Source organism: Aquarana catesbeiana, linkage group LG03 (genome assembly GCF_042186555.1).
Source record: "Aquarana catesbeiana isolate 2022-GZ linkage group LG03, ASM4218655v1, whole genome shotgun sequence".
NCBI classification, from domain to species: domain Eukaryota; kingdom Metazoa; phylum Chordata; class Amphibia; order Anura; family Ranidae; genus Aquarana; species Aquarana catesbeiana.
In genome coordinates this window covers 465,668,898-465,686,269 of record NC_133326.1, presented here as the reverse complement: position 1 = coordinate 465,686,269, position 17,372 = coordinate 465,668,898, and the positions used below count along the sequence as shown (strand labels likewise).

At 36.8% G+C, this 17,372-nt stretch overlaps 1 protein-coding gene across 2 annotated transcripts in view; it reads left to right on the top strand.

The window, feature by feature from the left end:
- The window catches only part of LOC141134590 (uncharacterized), a 61,675-nt gene that overhangs the window by 31,003 nt on the left and 13,300 nt on the right, over positions 1-17,372 (top strand). For both annotated transcript variants that reach the window (XM_073624063.1, XM_073624064.1), the window contains exons 2-7: positions 3,796-4,026; positions 4,684-4,902; positions 6,746-7,042; positions 10,468-10,830; positions 11,146-11,280; positions 13,652-13,738. In XM_073624063.1, the coding sequence (XP_073480164.1) occupies positions 3,960-4,026; positions 4,684-4,902; positions 6,746-7,042; positions 10,468-10,830; positions 11,146-11,280; positions 13,652-13,738 (1,168 nt within the window). In that variant the 5' untranslated portion in view covers positions 3,796-3,959. The remainder of the gene's footprint in view (positions 1-3,795; positions 4,027-4,683; positions 4,903-6,745; positions 7,043-10,467; positions 10,831-11,145; positions 11,281-13,651; positions 13,739-17,372) is intronic.

Here is a 17,372-nt window from a genome sequence, read left to right as displayed (position 1 = left end):
TTGTTAATCCAGGGAATAGCTGATTGCATTTGAGGGATCAGGAAGGAATTTTTTCCCCACTCTAGCAAGTTGGACCAAGCTCTTTTGGCCTCCTCTGGATCTGGATCAACTGTGGGAATAGTGTTCTGTATATGGAGGTTGTTTTTTTTATCTATTGACTTTTGCTATTGGTTGAACTAGATGGACTTGTGTCTTTTTCCACTTAACTATGTAACTATGTAATGTCCAAAGACAGGCTTCAGCTTTATGTGCGGTCTGGATCCTCAGAGTAAGCCCAAAGCTTTAAAGAAGGTGCCCACAAATTGTAGGGCAGAGTCTGTTGACACCAAACAAAAACTCTTGCCACCCTGTGAAATCATTTCCCTGCTCTGGAGCAGGGAAATGATGATTTGGACCATCTGTGGCTTAGATCCAGAAAAGCAGGGACAAAGCTAGAGGTATAACATAACATTAGCAAAGTTTGAAAACTCCTTGTGTTTGCCCCAAAAATGGTTTGGGATGTGGATCTTGAGTTCTAATTCTGGCAACACAGTCTGTGCAGAAGCTGTCGTGGGCTGTTAGTGAGAGACCTTGAGGGTCAACTTCTAAACCTTTGCAATTGAGATCCTCCAGCTCACTGGCAAAGTACAATGCCTGTGCAGGATCCACCTGTCTACCGTTGGAACTTGTGATAAGGCTGCATATGCAAACATGCCAGTCTACGTATATAGTGACAATGTTTTTCAGTTTTAGTAGCTACCTTTCCCTTAAAGCTAGTGCAGCTACTGGTATTCAAATGCCTCTAGGGCTTAGACTATGTGCTCTGGCTGTGGGTGTTGCTACAGATTTGCAGGAAAACATACCATAGGGTAATGGTAGGTGTTGGGATCTGAAGTCGCTCAAGAATAATCTGGAACATATAGTCGAGAGTCAACACAAGCAGAAGACAAGACAGTAATTCAAATAAATGTAACCAAATGAAATAAATGTTTGTTTTCCTTCTTGAGTGTCTTATGCTGGCATAGCTGAGTAAGAAGCCTACCCTTCAGCACAAGTGTCCTTATACAAACTTAAATTGCAGAGGAAGAGAATGTACATCCCTGGCCAGTTCTCTTAAGCAGCCTAAAGATGTCAGTTTTTTGTTTTTTTTTATTCAACCAGGGGGTTGAACAAAAAACAAAACTGACTTGATTCCCCTATCCACACATTTGAAGGGGATGAAGGAATCCTCCCCAGGGAGCTATAGTATTCTGCCAGTGGGGAAACTTGATTGAGCAGGGAAAATCTGAGAAGGCAGTTGTACAGAAGCTGATTGATAGTGCCCATGCATGGATCAAAATTCAGCCGATCCCTGCTGAACCTGTCAAATTTCAATTCATGTATAGCTATTTTCCTAACTGCAGTAGGTCTAAATCTGGTGTTTTTGAACTACATAGTAATTTTCAGACACTTGGCACAAGTACTATAACTTGGAAGCAAGACTGAAATTTTTTCTTGGTACAATGTCTAGCTGGTTGTATATCTATTTACATGACTTAATTTGGACTTTAAAGAAGAACTCCAACACAACTTAAACTTTAAGGTAAATACAACCATTACTTTGAACAAACACACACTCCCAGATTGAATAAAAATGTCCAACTCTGGTTGGTCTGTATTGAGATTCATTGAGGACTCTGTAGGTCATTACTATCTCATGAGCTCCCTTATTAAATACCTCTATGAGAAGTCATTATCACTTTGACACATTAAAGGATAGCTATACTTGGCCAATCCTCCCCATCCTTTCTCTAATTCTTACTACAGACCTCAGATCAGTCAGCAGCCTTGTTCAGCTACTGGCTTACTGTATCCTAGATCTAGCAGTCTCACGGACAGTGTAAACTTCTACAATCAATACTCAAGACTGCAATTAAGTCTAAACATGTAAAATAAACAGTACAGTATAAATGCACCAATATATGGGTTATCACAAGGCTAGACTCACTTGGACAGGACATATCTTACTGCAGCTGGCTAGCATAACTGAAACTCCACAGGAGAGCCTATGATAGTCCCTAAACACGTACCAGTAAAAAAAAGGGAAAATAAGTAGAGAAAAAAGTTTCTACCTGCAATGGTTTCTCAAGGAGGCAATATATTATCTTTTAGTCTGAAAAGAACTAAGATGGCGGATGACCTTTCCCAGAAATCTTTATTTTCTTTGACCCTCCCAGAATGACTAAACAAAAGCCATGAACGGCACTACTCCACTTGGTCACTAGATGGCATTAGCCAATTTCCTTATTAGTCTATAAAAAAAAAACATAAAGTACATTATAATGACAACAACATACCAAAAACAATGCAAGAATATAAATTCACATGCTGTATGCCCGCTGGGGCAGAGCAAGCATCCTTCATTATCCAGGGCCTTTGTTGTATTTCAAACAAGTATAAAGGGATTTCCAAGCTCAAACTTACCAACCAGCCAGCGACCAACCAAACTGACCTTTCTAACAATATACGTTAAAAACAGGGGTTTAGTTGCACACATTTGCAAATACATGCGTAAGCTGCAGGCCCCACCAAGGAACCCTGTTTACTGTAGTCCCTAACTACTGAAAGTCTCCATCTCGGAAGCACATGGATTTATAATGGATAGATAGGGGACAGTTGAGCCTGGAAGGAGCCACCCCTCCTTAAAGGTACAGGGTCACACTGAACACCCAGCACATAGCACTAGGTGGGGCAGTGGCCACTTTTTTGTAACTGAATATAGGCAATGCACTGATGCCCTTGCTGCCATAGTGCTATGTGCTGGGTGTTCAGTGTGACCCTGTGCCTTTAACTAGAGATGGCTCTTTCCAGGCTCACCTGTCCCCTACCTATCCATTATAAATGCATGTGCTTCCAAGATGGAGACTTTCCGTAGTTAGGGACTGCAGGAAACAAGGTGCCTTGACGAGGGCCTGCAGCTTATGCATGTATTTGCAAATGTGTGCAACTAAACCCCTGTTCTTTTTGCATATTGTTAGACAGGTCAATTCGGTTGGTCGCTGGCTGGTTGGTAAGTTTGAGCTTGGAAATCCCTTTATATTTGTTTGACAAACGTTGCCATTCCAGTGCTCCTTGCTACAAATACAGGTCATAGGTGGGGGCAGTGACCACTTTTTTGTACCTTTATTGTATTTGACAGTTCTTCCAAAAATGTTATGAGCTGGCTGAGTGGGGATAACTGTTTATGGACAGATTTTCTCCATATGTCCTAATACAGAAAGCAAGCTGGAAATGATTAATTATACAGTACATTTTGAGAGAATGTTATGCATCACAGGCTCCGTGAATTGCAGTCCTTCTTTACTTCTAATAAGCCTGTTAGATGCTCTGTGGAAACCTTGCTATATTGGAATTAATCTAATTTTACCACAAATGCAGTGTTTACTTTCCCTCGCTCAAGGCCCACCATGGCTGAGTTCAGTACTGCTGCAACAGAGGAGAGTGCACTGTGCATGCCTGAGAATTGAAAGAGAGAGATCATACCCAATATACAGATTGTTCCAGATCACAAAGAGGAAAGCCTAGATCTTTCTAAACTGTAGTTTTTCAGCCAGGCTGTGGGCCTGTGGGCCATTTAATTAAAATCCAAATTGTAAAGCTACCCAGTGTTTTTAAAAGTACTAGAGCCCTTGGCGACATTTCTTTACAAAGGTGAACTTAGCCCTTTAATGATCATTGTAAAAGTGTTTGTTTAGACAAAATGTATTTAAACACCTTTTTTTCACAAATGTTAATAATGGTGGGTTTCCTTTTTTTGTTTTTGTGTTTATTTTGCAGAAGTAATTGAAAACCACTTATACACCATCTGATTTCTACAGTATCTAAAAGGAAGTGTCTTTCTTCCTGCTACCACACACCATTATATAAAATCAGTGTATTAGTACAATGTGAACAAACATCAAAATAGCACTGACCACAAGTCATCTTCCTACTCAGCAGTAATGCAATATATTCTGCTAATCAATTTTTTGTTCATTATTTTTGCAATTTTTATTTCATTGTGTGTTGGTAAGTATACAAAACACATTTAATTGTATAAGATGTATGAATGATAAATGTTTTATAACATAATTGTAATTATTCAATTTAGAAAAAACATGACATGTTTGCTTTAAATTCCAGATCAATTTCAGGGAAATTTCTGTAATTTAATTTATAAATCATTTGGGCCTGTTTTTTACAAACAGAGATACACTGTACAAGAATAAGTGTATGTTTTGAATTGGCTAATAGATACTATTTTAGGTTCTACTTGTTGCAAATAAAGTGTATCATGACTGTTACAGTCACAAAGTAATGGTATAAAGAATTAATCGTAATTTAACAAATTAAAATGTCAACAATAACATTGCTACTATATCAAACAAACTTCAAATGAATAAAGTTTAAAGTAATGTTAAGCTAAGAAACAAAAACAGTTAAATATATTTCATATTATTGCAACACATTTTAATACAAACTTTACAGAATTTTTAATTTTTAATTTAATTTTTTTAAACCTATGAATGTGCAACACTTGCCTTATCTTGAGATTAATTGTTTTACATTTAATTTGCATTTACGTATTTACTGAATAAGGGAGTTTCAGAACAGTATTTATAATAATTAAGCATACAGGTTTAAACACTTTTTTTAAATTGTGTAAATATATTATTTATTTTCCAGGATTATTTCCATTAGGATCAGATGTCTATATAAAGTGTCCACCGTCAGCAATGGGAAATCAATCAGTATCACTTGCACCTTTTTTCAGCACTAATAATGTCAAAAAAATTCTTTATGAGGACAGAATCTACTTATTTATATCAGATTTTTCACATTATAATAGTGAATCATATTCCTGTCCTTCTAAAACAGAACCTATAACACTGGAAATTGTAAACCGTGAGTATATTATTAGTTAGAGATGTGTGTAGATTTATTTTTCTAGTGTATACTTACTGCAGTATTTTAACTTCAGGGGTTAACGTTTCACTAAATAAATGAAAAAAAAAAACCAAAATATATAAATAACAAACATGTATAAAACAAATAATTTATATTTGAAATGTATATAATATAATATAATATAATATAATATAATATAATAAAATATAATATAATGTACTTAGTAAAAGTAAAGATAGTATGTTGACAGAAATTTTATGCCATGCTTATATTCACTTTTGCTGATACATACATACAGTATTAAGAGTACAACCTTAACAAATATATTGAATTGCGCAATGTGGATTGGATATATATGTATATATTGATATTTGATATAAAGTAGAATATTAAATTAAACGCAAAGTAAAATGAAATGTAAAATAAATATTTACTACACAATGTAATTTTTATAAACAAAAAACATTATTATAAAAGTGTTAATTAACTATATGTTATACATTTTGTGCTTGTGATTTAAATGCTATATATAGAAAATCTGTTTAATGCATACATATTATATTATTTATTTTTAGTGGATCACATTTGCATATATCTAAAACAATAAAAAATTAGATTTTGTTTGACACGGCATGAGACAATACATTGGTTCAGAAATAATAATAATAAGCTTTATTTTATATAGCGCCTTTAAAGGTAACTTCCCAAAATACTTTCCAAGGAAAAACACAAGAAATACACAGGATAACATAAAAGAAAAAGGGACAATTAGGTGAAAGCTTGTCTAAAGAAAAAGTTTTTAGTTTTTTTTTTTATGTTTTTTTACCTATTTTTCTGACCTATCTGTTCCTGGTCCAAATTTAATTGCAAATCTTGTAGTTTGTGGTTTGTAGTGTGAGGTTACACAATTTACAGGATGCAATTTTCAAATTAAATTAATTAATTGAAATGAATGGTATAATTAATATTGCTTACATTCTGGCATAATTTAGTTTATTCAATATATAGTACATATACTGTAAATAGTGCTTTAGGTGCATTTTTTAATTAAAATCCTTTCTGGAATATTAAAATGCTACCCATGCTAGCCCCAAAAACATGCAAATTAAACATTTGTGGAATCAATTCACTGTGACAAATGTGGACACAATAATGACTTTTGATAATGTTGGCAATGTTTAAAAAAATGCTTTGAATACTCTAAATGTGTTAATGTGAAGCTATCAAGAACATTGTGTTCTGTAAAAAGTTACCTTTAATCCTCATCAACATTCATTTTTTTATTATCATTTTCTGACTATACCTTTAAGGTAATCACTGGTCATAGAGTACCAAACACAGTTGGTGTTGATGCAAACAAAAAAACTAATTCTAAAAGGGACTGTTGGGTTTCTTGAGGTAGAAAGAGACACAATGACACAGGAAATAGTTATTTCAGAGTAAATTTATTGAATTATAAAATCCACTGACATACAGTAGTCAGCATCTGCAGACAGGCGCAATTTCCTTGATACAGCACTGCAAGAAAGCTGTTCCAGAGTTAGTATGTAGCTGGCAAGCTGTCACACCTGAAGCCAGAACTAGGGGAAGCTGGCACTAAACGGGATTGCCTAAATGTAATGGCAGCAATGGCAGAGATCCAGCATCTAGGGGTAGGCACAACTTCCAAGATACAGTACTGCCAGAAGCTGTTCCAGAGTTAGTGTGGAGGCGGCAAGCTGTCACGCCTATATTTGCCAGCTCTAAAAGAGTTAGCAAATATGGATAGATGATAATACAGTACATAATAGTAAATGTCTATAATATAGTCTTTTGCTGATACTATTTTTATTTAATCTAGCATCTTCTAGCAATGAAGTAACTAAATTTCGTGTTGTTGGAGGAAGTTTGGTATTGTTCTGCACATGTGCTTCTGAAAATACAAGGTGGAAATGGACTTCTTTTTTGGGTGAAACAGGAACTATAAGTGTTATACATTCAATTGTCTATATGAGTAAGCATTTCAATCAGCGTGTCAAATCTTCAAATTCGATTTACCCACAAAATGGAGTAATAATTTCTCCAGTAGCTTTTGGAGATGCTGGCAAATATCAGCTTTTAGATTATGAAAAAAACATTAATATTATTACTATTCAAGGTATGTAAAAACTTCCATATTCTGATTTGCAGATTGAATTCTATAAAAATTTTCTTCTCTTGTGGTAGAATTGTAAATGTAATTGTTAATGATTTGAAAACCAAGACAACTTCATTCATTTTTTTTCAGTAATTTTCAGTGGCAATACATTGTGTATCACCTGAGTGCATGTCAAATAGATGTGTAATCAAATCATGTGATGTCTATATCAAACTCTAATCTACTTCTTCAACTCCATTTGGGTTTTACTGAAAGATATAGAAATAATACAGTAAAAAGAATTGTAAACGATGATAAAAGGATAGCAAATAGAGAAAATCTAAAGTCTTAATAACCACTTCAGTCCCGGAAGAATTGGCTGCTCAATGACCAGGCCATTTTTTGCGATTCAACACTGCGTCGCTTTAACTGACAATTGCGTGATCGTGTGACTCTGTACCTAAACAAAATTGATGTCCATTTTTTCCCACAAATAGAGCTTTCTTTTGGTACTATTTGATCATCTCTGCAGTTTTTATTTTTTGCGCTATAAACAAAAAAATAGCTACAATTGTGGAAAAAAACACAATATTTTGTACTTTTTTGCTGTAATAAATAACCCCAATTTTTTTTAAAAAAAGCTAATTTTTTTCTCAATTTAGGCGATATGTATTCTTCTACATATTTTTGGTAATAAAAATTGCAAAAAACGTATATTGATTGGTTTGTGCAAAAGTTATAGCGTCTACAAAATAGGGGATAGATTTATGGCATTTTTATTATTTTCTTTTTTTTTTTCTAGTAATGGTGCGATTTTTATCGGGACTGTGACATTATGGCGGACATATTGAACACTTTTGACACATTTTTGGAACCGTTGACAATTATACAGCGATCAGTGCTATAAAAATGCACTGATTATAGTGTAAATGTCACTGGCAGGAAAGGGGTTAACACCAAGGGGCGATCAAGGGGTTAACTGTGTTCCCTATGTGTGTGCTCTATCTGTGGGAGATGGGAGTGACTATAGGAGATGTGAGATCATGGTTCCCAGCTCGTAGGAACTCACAATCTCTCTCTCCTCACAGAACTGGGATGTGTGTGTTTACACATACACACGTCCCTGTTCTGCCTCTCGTGCCCGTGATCGCTCATGGCCGGCGGCCATCGCGACCGCCATTCACGAGCCTCGGTACCCCCGCAGTGCAGCGTGCACGCACCTACGGTGGCATGTGCGCGCCTGCTATCCCGCTTAAAGGAGCCGATGTACAGCTACGATGGCTCGCAGGATCGTGCCGACCTGCCGCAGTATAATGACAGCGGCTAGTCAGCAAGGGGTTAAGAGTAAGTGTTCTTTTTGGTACACCTATCCTTCAGTTCCCCTTCTCTCCAAGGTAAAAATTACCTAAATGATTGGCTGTAACCTGCTGATAAACTTGTGCTGTGTCCAATCACAGCGCAGGTCAGCAGGGGGCATGTGCATGCCCACCATTAAACCAAGAAGTTCACTATGACCGCCCACTAGCAGTAAATGTACTGTTAGCTGCTGGCAAGTGGTTAAAGTCTCAAATCTGGTTTGTTTTCTCTGTGAAGAATGTTCTGTCAGTCTGTATTTTCGCCTTATTTTACCTTTCCTATATGTTTGTGTTTGTGACTAATATGGGGGTTGTAAAGCTGCTGCAGATATGACCTTTACCAGTTATGATGGATTAAGAAGATTTGGTAAAATATAAAAGATGATGTTGCGCTGAGTAAAACAAACATGTCAAGATTTAAAATTTTGCGCACCCAAAAAATAGAGACAAACTATGATACCTAAAAATCTCCATGGGTGACACTTTAAAAGCCTTTAGAGGTTACCAGTTAGAGCTAAACATGAGCTCTGGTGCTAGAATTTTTGTTCTCACTCTGATGTTCATGGCAATACCTCACGTGTGGTACGATTATCATTCGCATATGAATGTGGGACCTACATGCATGTTTGCATTTGCGTGTAAGTATGAGGAGACAGGGACACTTTAAAGTTTTCTTTTTAATTGTATTTTAATTTTTTTTTTTTTTTTACACTGCCTATTTATTTATTTTTAAATTCAACTTTATTGCTATCACAAGGGATGAACAACATCCCTTGTGATAGCATGGGCAGTGACAGGTACTCTTTATGGAGATACTGTATCTGGGGTATATTAGACCGCTGATCTCTGCTCTGCCCTCAAAAGCATCTGATCAAACTGAGATCAGTTTTATCAGATGCTTGCTAGTAAACAAACAACCAAAACCTAAAGTGAGAAAATCCTCATCGCTTCCAGATTCATTTGTCACAGAGGAGGGGAATATTTTCACTTTTTGCAAGCTTTATACCTGCTTGATTATTCTCATAAAAAATTAGACATTGGTTCTCCAATATTTGTAAGTAGCTGCTGCAACCAAATCACTTCCTGACTAGCATAGGCTGAAAATCCAGCTTCAATAGAAGATAATGCCACCAAGATTTGCTTTTTGTTAGACCAGGATATTGGGCTGGTACCTCTGAATGTCACCACATACCATTCCACTGACAATAGGTTACTTTCCAGAATAGGAACATCTATGATAGGAATCTTTCTGGTGACTGCTTGAGATAGAGGACAGTGTAGACAACCTTCCTCTATTTTACAATGGCAAATACAGTTCAGCACTTCTATCTATCCAGGCAGTACTGTCCTGCACTTGCACTTCAGCAGTTTTCTGTTTCTTATCTCTGTCTTGTATTTAACATGTATTGGCTTTACCTTCCAACCCTGTTTGTCTTTATTAGCTGTTAATTCTCACCCTATGGGGTTGGTTTACTAAAAAAAAGGAGAGGGCAAAATCTGGTGCAGTTCTGCATGGTAGCCAATCAGCTTCTAACTTCAGATTGATCAATTAAGCTTTGACAATAAAACCTGGAAGCTTAAAGGTTTCTATGCAGAGCTGTACCAGATTTTGCACTTTTCAGTTTTAGTAAATGAACCTGTCTTTGTTTCATGTTGTTCTTGGTTATGACTCTGCCTGTTCATGTATGTTTGCAGCTGTCCAGCTAGGCAATATTATAAGTCACGTACTATTTTTTGCCCTGCTCATGAAAGACCTGATTCCTTCACCATGGTGAGAGCTATTTAATGTCGTCTGGCAATGCAGTGTATTCCAATAATTGTACCCTGTACCTGTGTACCCCCACTGTGCTCAGATTTAATTTCTTTCTCTACTCTGGATTTTGTCTGTGTTCCCAAATTCCCTAGGCATGGCCAGCAATCTCCCTGCTATCAGTGACATTATTATAGCAAAATTAGTAATAAACTCTTACATTATTTGAACAGTAATTTCTATTTTTATAGTAATGAGGTTTTATAAAAAAAAAACACTCAGTGGATAATAACAAGGTTCACAAACAAATGCAACATTTTCTTTCTTTTGTTTCAACTTAGTGACAGCTTTTCCATCGACTCAAGTTCACCTTGGCTCCAATGTCCAGCTAAAATGCCTAGTGTCTCACTTATTGACTAATATGGAAATTACATTGATATGGATAAAATATACTGGCTATACCCCTATTCATGTAAAGACCCAACAATTGAATCTGACCACCATGGAAAATAGTATCTTAATTAAAAGCCTAAAGATGGAAGAAATAACAAATTGGGCATGCCTTGTATTTAATAATGACCATCTTGTCGTGTCAGCACCAATAGCCCTGAAATATTTAGTATCAGAATCAGACATTACAAATAATTGTGACACCGCTACCTCTGCCACATCTTACAAGACAATGCTCAGGAATAAAACAACAGGTGCAGTTACTTTCTGAACTTATTATCAAGTGTATTGTAACCTAGCCTTCATGCATTAACTCATTTTTAGCAAAGCTTGCCTCAAAGCTATAGTAACTATAGCTGTTCATGTAGTAATATATGTATATGTAATTTTAAAATATAAATTAAGAGATGTTTATTTTTATAAAATATTATTAGTTTAATAATAATATTGCTGATATATTTCAGTTTGGCATGTCAGTTTAATAAAAAAAATGCTTTTTATCAATTTAATGCTGACAACCAAAAATGTGTCAACTATTTATTTAAAATATTGCTGAATTTTGATCCTAGACCCAGTTGATGAAGATCTGCCTGAGGAGCTCCAAATGGGACATTTTTTACTTATCAGTTGTATTTTTATCATCTTGCTGGCACTCATTGTTTTGGGCATTTTTCAAATGTTGCAGAGATTGGATAAGTGTACCGGTAAGTGGGCATATATGTAGTGTCAATTATTAAAAATGTAATTTGAGCATAGCAAAAGAGATACTATAGATGCTGTATTGACACAATGGACTTAACGTTCCCATGGAATGGCACGGTGTGGCACCGATCTCTGGTAATGATGGAAAAGTTTACAAAATCATAACTTTGGGTAGCATTATTTACCCTGAGTGTATGGTGTATGACCTCCAGATGGCATAATGATCCACAATGATATTTCCCAGTCCTCAAACTTTAAGGCACATCCACCTCAGGTCTGGTTTTTCCTCTAGGGTGTTAGTAGAAATAATTTGGGTGCCGGTCACTTTGTAGAAAGGAGCATGAGGAAATTCAGAATACCCAAATCACACATAGTTTCAAAATACAAGCTGACCTGTGATCCTCTACAGCATATTTTCTCAAATCTTACAGATTATGCTGGTCTTTAGATCCTTAGGGATCAAGGTTCAATGATATCATGGTAGCACTTTCCTAAGGTTCAAAAACTTAGTTACATATGTTCAACTTCTCCCTTGACCCTCTACTTCTCTTACATAAATGGTAGCTGCTAGTGTCTTCTCAAGGCTGAAGTGCTTGAAATTACGGTACTTCAGTTGGTCAGCATCTTGTAGTAATCTCCCAGAACAGGAGACCCATTCAACACACTACTCCTCTGGGCTGAAAATCAGAAAATAGAAATCCCTCTGGAAAGATTGTTGAGAAATGTAACGTTTTACCATCCTAGCTTACATCACTAGGGCAAGCTCCTCAGTAATTGACTTGGCTGATAAATAGCCAATACTCAGAAGTCAACCCCTCTGATATAGGCTGCTGGAATATGCTCATCAGCAGCTGGCAAATCTAGATGCACTCTGAAGTGAAGAACACATACACTGGCTCCAGCCTAACTGCTGCCTGTAGATTACAAAAACACAAAATCCCTCACTGACTACAGCAGGGTGCCTACCCTAAACTAGGCAGAATAATACCATGAGCACATCTTATTTACTACCACACATCCAGTAATGAGAATCAAATATACTGTACACTCTTCATCACACATATATTGCTCACAGCGACTGTTGATAGCAATAGGTATTGTACCCCATGAAAGTTTACTTTTCAGAATGGCAACTGTTGTTTAGTACCAAAAAGCTGGACCCAGCTTCTTCTACATCTAAACTCAATGTCACTGATCTTTGATCACATGATCAAGTTTTTCACACAGTGCAGACGACAGGGGAGTCCAGGTCCTACTTCCTGCCAGGACACAGGGGATGACACTTTGAGTATTAGTCTAGCTGGAAGTAAGTCTAACTGGGGATTTGTTGTTATTCTGAGTATAGGGAAGCTTTTTTGCAATGACTACTACTATGTCTGGTCACCATAAAAAATACTATCAATCATTCAACACTCTGCCAAAAATTATTTTTGATGTGGTATTGCAAGCCCAGGACCTGGGTCAGATGAGCGGAGCAATGAGGCACCTTGCCTGGGGATAGCAACGTTTCTGAACATTGCTAAAGGTTTATATTGTTAAAACATACATGGATTAAAAAAAATAGCTTTTAAGATATTGAAATGAAATATGAGAAAAAGAACTGACAGTATAATAAAGAAAATTGCCTAATAACCTTGATTCAAGCTAGTTATTATAGCAGCATTGACTTCTAGTACATTATGCCTGGAGTAAGCATGAGTTTTTTTTTGGCACAACTTAAAGCACAACTTCATAATTAAAAAAAATATATACTTATTATAATTGTCCGGCAGATGGAAAAAACAGCTTTTCCTGCATTACTTACCTTTGGTGTTTCCCCCTTTAGATACTCCTCAAAGTCATCCATCACCAGTTGTCTTCTAGGCTAAATCATGCACTTCTCACAAAATTCTCGTTCTGTGGGTCCAGGCATCATAGGCACCCTGGCACACAATGGGGGATTAAAACCTTTAGTTTCAGTTAATTCAGTCAATTGACTACAGAAAGATTAGAAGAAAAGCAACAACACTTTGGTTGAAAAATTGGAGGGGGCAATGGTCTCCTTGCAACACACAGACACACCCTTATTGAGTAGGAGCTAGAACTGTGCAGTCAGTAGGGAGCATGACATTTACTGTTTGAATATCTCTATCCCTAGGTACTGACAACACAAACTCTCAAAGATTATAAAGCAGGGCAGATATAGACAACACATTAATTTGGTTGTATAATAGATCTGCCAATGTCAGAAATGGAAAAAAAATGATTATATTCAAAAAGCTAAACATTTCTGGAACATATCAGAAAGGTTCTTAAATCAAATGTTCTGTGTTTGTTCTTTCTAGCTCTGGGATTATTTGATTTTACAATCTGTTTCCTATGGTTTTCAAACAGGTGATAAAAATACGGAAGTACAGACAAATGTTCCGCTGTCTGCAGAGGTTCAATACACTTCTGTGAGGTTTTGCAAGCAACCAACAGGTACAAAAGTACTACATTGAATAACAAAATAAAATTGTGCACTAATATTAATTGTACAGAGATGATTTGTATTTCTGTACTATATGCACATTCAAACATACAGTATACAATACATTAGCACAAAGCTTGTTTAAAATAGAAAAATTTATAGGGAATGATTCAGAAAAGGTTTATATTCTCATTCTCATGATATTTTCATTCACCTATTTTCTTTAAAACAGCATACAACTTTTTTTAATTACCGATATAAAATAACACTAATGGGTAAAACAGACGCGTTAATAATTCCCGCAATAAAACAGACTCTATAACATTTGCATATATTATATAATATTGTCATATATTTATTATACTATTTTCTATACAACAATATATAGTATGGGAACAGTGTGGCTTTGGTATAGGAACTGCATAAATTACTATTCTACTTGTTTTATCCATAGTTTTTTTTTTTTTTGCTGTTGTTCTCAGGCTGTGCTTATTCAATATTACTAATTAATAAAATTGTATGATGTTTTAAAGAATATAGGTCGGTGATGAGCTGTCATGGCCATCAAGGCCTTCCCCGCTGGCCTAAACACTGCTTAAACTGTCAGAATCACAGACTTAGGTTTTAATATATTTTATCCATGAATGTGTTATTCCCAATAGTCTATTTTCTTAATTTTCATAGCTTTTCTCTTGATTTCGCTGCTTTCAGTATGCTTATGTTAGAGATTTTATCTAATCATATATCAGCTATGATAGCCATCATGTGTTGCAGGGTCAAATATATCTGCCTTGAGGTCTTCAGAATCAACAGTGCGGGCACCTGTAGCTTAGACTCAATTGCAATTAAACTGTTGCTTTAACGAATCATATTAAGTTGGTGACACTGGGGCCATCTAGTAGGCATACAAACATGTCAGCATTTTCACATCCTGTGATTGGATAGTAAGAGAGAGGTACTAGTGATGTCATATGGACCACGCCCCCTCTCCTTAGAAGGACAGTCACAGCTTGAATGGGAGGAGAGATGAGCTGTACACACTGACTGACAGCCAAGTAGGCATTGTGGTGGAACTCATTGAGGACCAGAGAAAGATAGCGGGGAGGCACAAGATGTACATAGCACACTGCAGAAGTCACTGAGTCCCAGCAGACTGCACTAACAACATGCACAAAGTCCTAGCCTGATGGAAAGGTGTTATTCGTGATGAACTCTGATTGGGGACAAGGTGTGCTTTGAAGTCTGCTTGTGGCATGTGTATAGCAGTCTATTACTTGACCTACAGTGCCTTGAAAAAGTATTGATACTCCTTGAAATGTTCCACATTTTGTCATGTTACAACTAAAAATGTAAATGTATTTTATTGGAATTTTATGTGATAGACCAACACAAAGTGGCTTATAATTGTGAAGTGGAAGGAAAATGATAAATAGTTTTCAATTTTTTTTACAAATAAATATCTGAAAAGTGTGTCGTGCATTTGTATTCAGCCCCCTTTACTCTGATACCCCTAACTAAAATCTAGTGGAACCAATTGCCTTCAGAAGTCACCTAATTATCAAATAGAGTCCACCTGTGTGTAATTTAATCTCAGTATAAATACAGCTGTTCTGTGAAGCTCTCATAGATTTCTTAGAGAACCTTGGTGAACAAACAGCATCATGAAGGCCAGGGAACACACCAGACAGACCACTGATAAAGTTGTGGAACAGTTTAAAGCAGAGTTTATAAAAAATATCCCAAGCTTTGAACATCTCGCAGAGCACTGTTCAATCCATCATGCCAAAAATGGAAAGAGTATGGCACAACTGCAAGCCTACCAAGACATGGTCATCCACCTAAACTGACAACCCTGGCAAGGAGTGCATTAATCAGAAAAGCAATCAAGAGGCCCATGGAAAGTCTGGAGGAGCTGCAGAGATCCACAGCTCAGGTGGAAGAATCTGTCCACAGGACAACTATGAGGCGTGCACTTCACAAATCTGGCCTTTATGGAAGAGTGGCAAGAAGAAAGCCATTGTTCAAAGAAAGTCATAAGAAGTACCATTTGCAGTTTGCAAGAAGTCATGTGGGGAACACAGTAAACACATGGAAGAAGGTGCTCTGGTCAGATGAGACCAAAATTAAACTTTTTAGCCTAACAGGTTAGCCTAACCTGTTAGAGTCTGCAAAAGACTTGATACTGGGGTGGAGGTTCACCTTCCACCAGGAAAACAACCCTAAACATACAGCCTGAGCTACAATGGAATGGTTTAGAACTTTAGATCAAAGCATATTTATGTGTTAGAATGGCCCATTCAAAGTCCAGACCTAAATCCAGTTGAGAATCTGTGGCAAGACTTGAAAATTGCTGTTGCTGTCACAGATGCTCTCCATCCAATCTGATGGAGCTTGAGCTATTTTGCAAAGAAGAATGAGCAAAAATGTCACTCTCTAGATGTGCAAAGCCAGTAGAGACGTACCCAAAAAGACTTGCAGCTGTAATTGCAGTGGAAGGTGATTCTACAAAGACTCAGGGGGGCTGAATACAAATGCATGCCACACTTTTCAGATATTTATTTGTAAAAAAATTGGAAAAATCATTTATAATTTTCCTTCTACTTCACAATTATGTGCCACTTTGTGTTGGTCTATCATGTAAAATCCCAATAAAATACGTTTACATTTTTGGTTGTAACATGACAAAATGTGGAAAATTTCAAGGGGTATGAGTACTTTTTCAAGGCACTGTATAGCATTCCTGCTTTGCTCTCTTTTATGTCAGCTTGTGCTTGACCCCCCTGTGTTCACTATGTTGATGAACTCTGCAACTTGTACTGGATACACTTGTGTCTATCAACCAGATTAACTATATACTGTATATGTAACTATATGTAACATATCCCGCATTTCTGGCTGACTTGCAAGGCTGTGGTTTTCACGCTGAGTTTTCCTTAAGGCCCCTTTCACACTGGAGCAGTTTGCAGGCGCTATTGGGCTAATAATAGCGCCTGCAAACCGACCCGAAAGTGCCGCTGCTTTGTCTCCAGTGTGAAAGCCCCGAGGGCCTGGAGCAGTGTGGAGCGGTGTGTTAGCAGGATGGGAAAAAAAGTCCTGTTAGCAGCATCTTCGGAGCGGTGAAATCAATGGGACAGCGTGGCTATACCCCCGGCAAAGCACCTCTGCAGAGGTGCTTTGCGGTGGTGGTTTTTAACCATTTCTCGGCCGCTAGCGGGGGTAAAACTGCCCTGCTAGCGGCTGAATACCGACGGTAAAGCGCCGCTTATAATAGCGGTGCTTTACCGCCGACGCCGCCCCAGTGTGAAAGGGCCCTTATCTTCATGTGACCCAATAATGTGAGCAAAATTTGCTGGATTAATTCAGGTAAGACATCACTGAAGGCCTAGGTGTGAAATGCATGGCCAGCCACTGATATTAGTGGATGAATAATTAAGCCTTTTTTTAATTATTTGTGATAAGATATTTACAAAGGCACAGGTGTTCCCCCATTTTTTGTTGAAAGGATCATATATTGGTACATTTATATATAGTCAATGAGGAGTTATACTGCATATAAATCCTTTGATAATAAATGAAAAAACAAAACTATAGATATCTAACAAAAAATGATTATAATATTTCATCAAAAATATTAGATTGAATCAG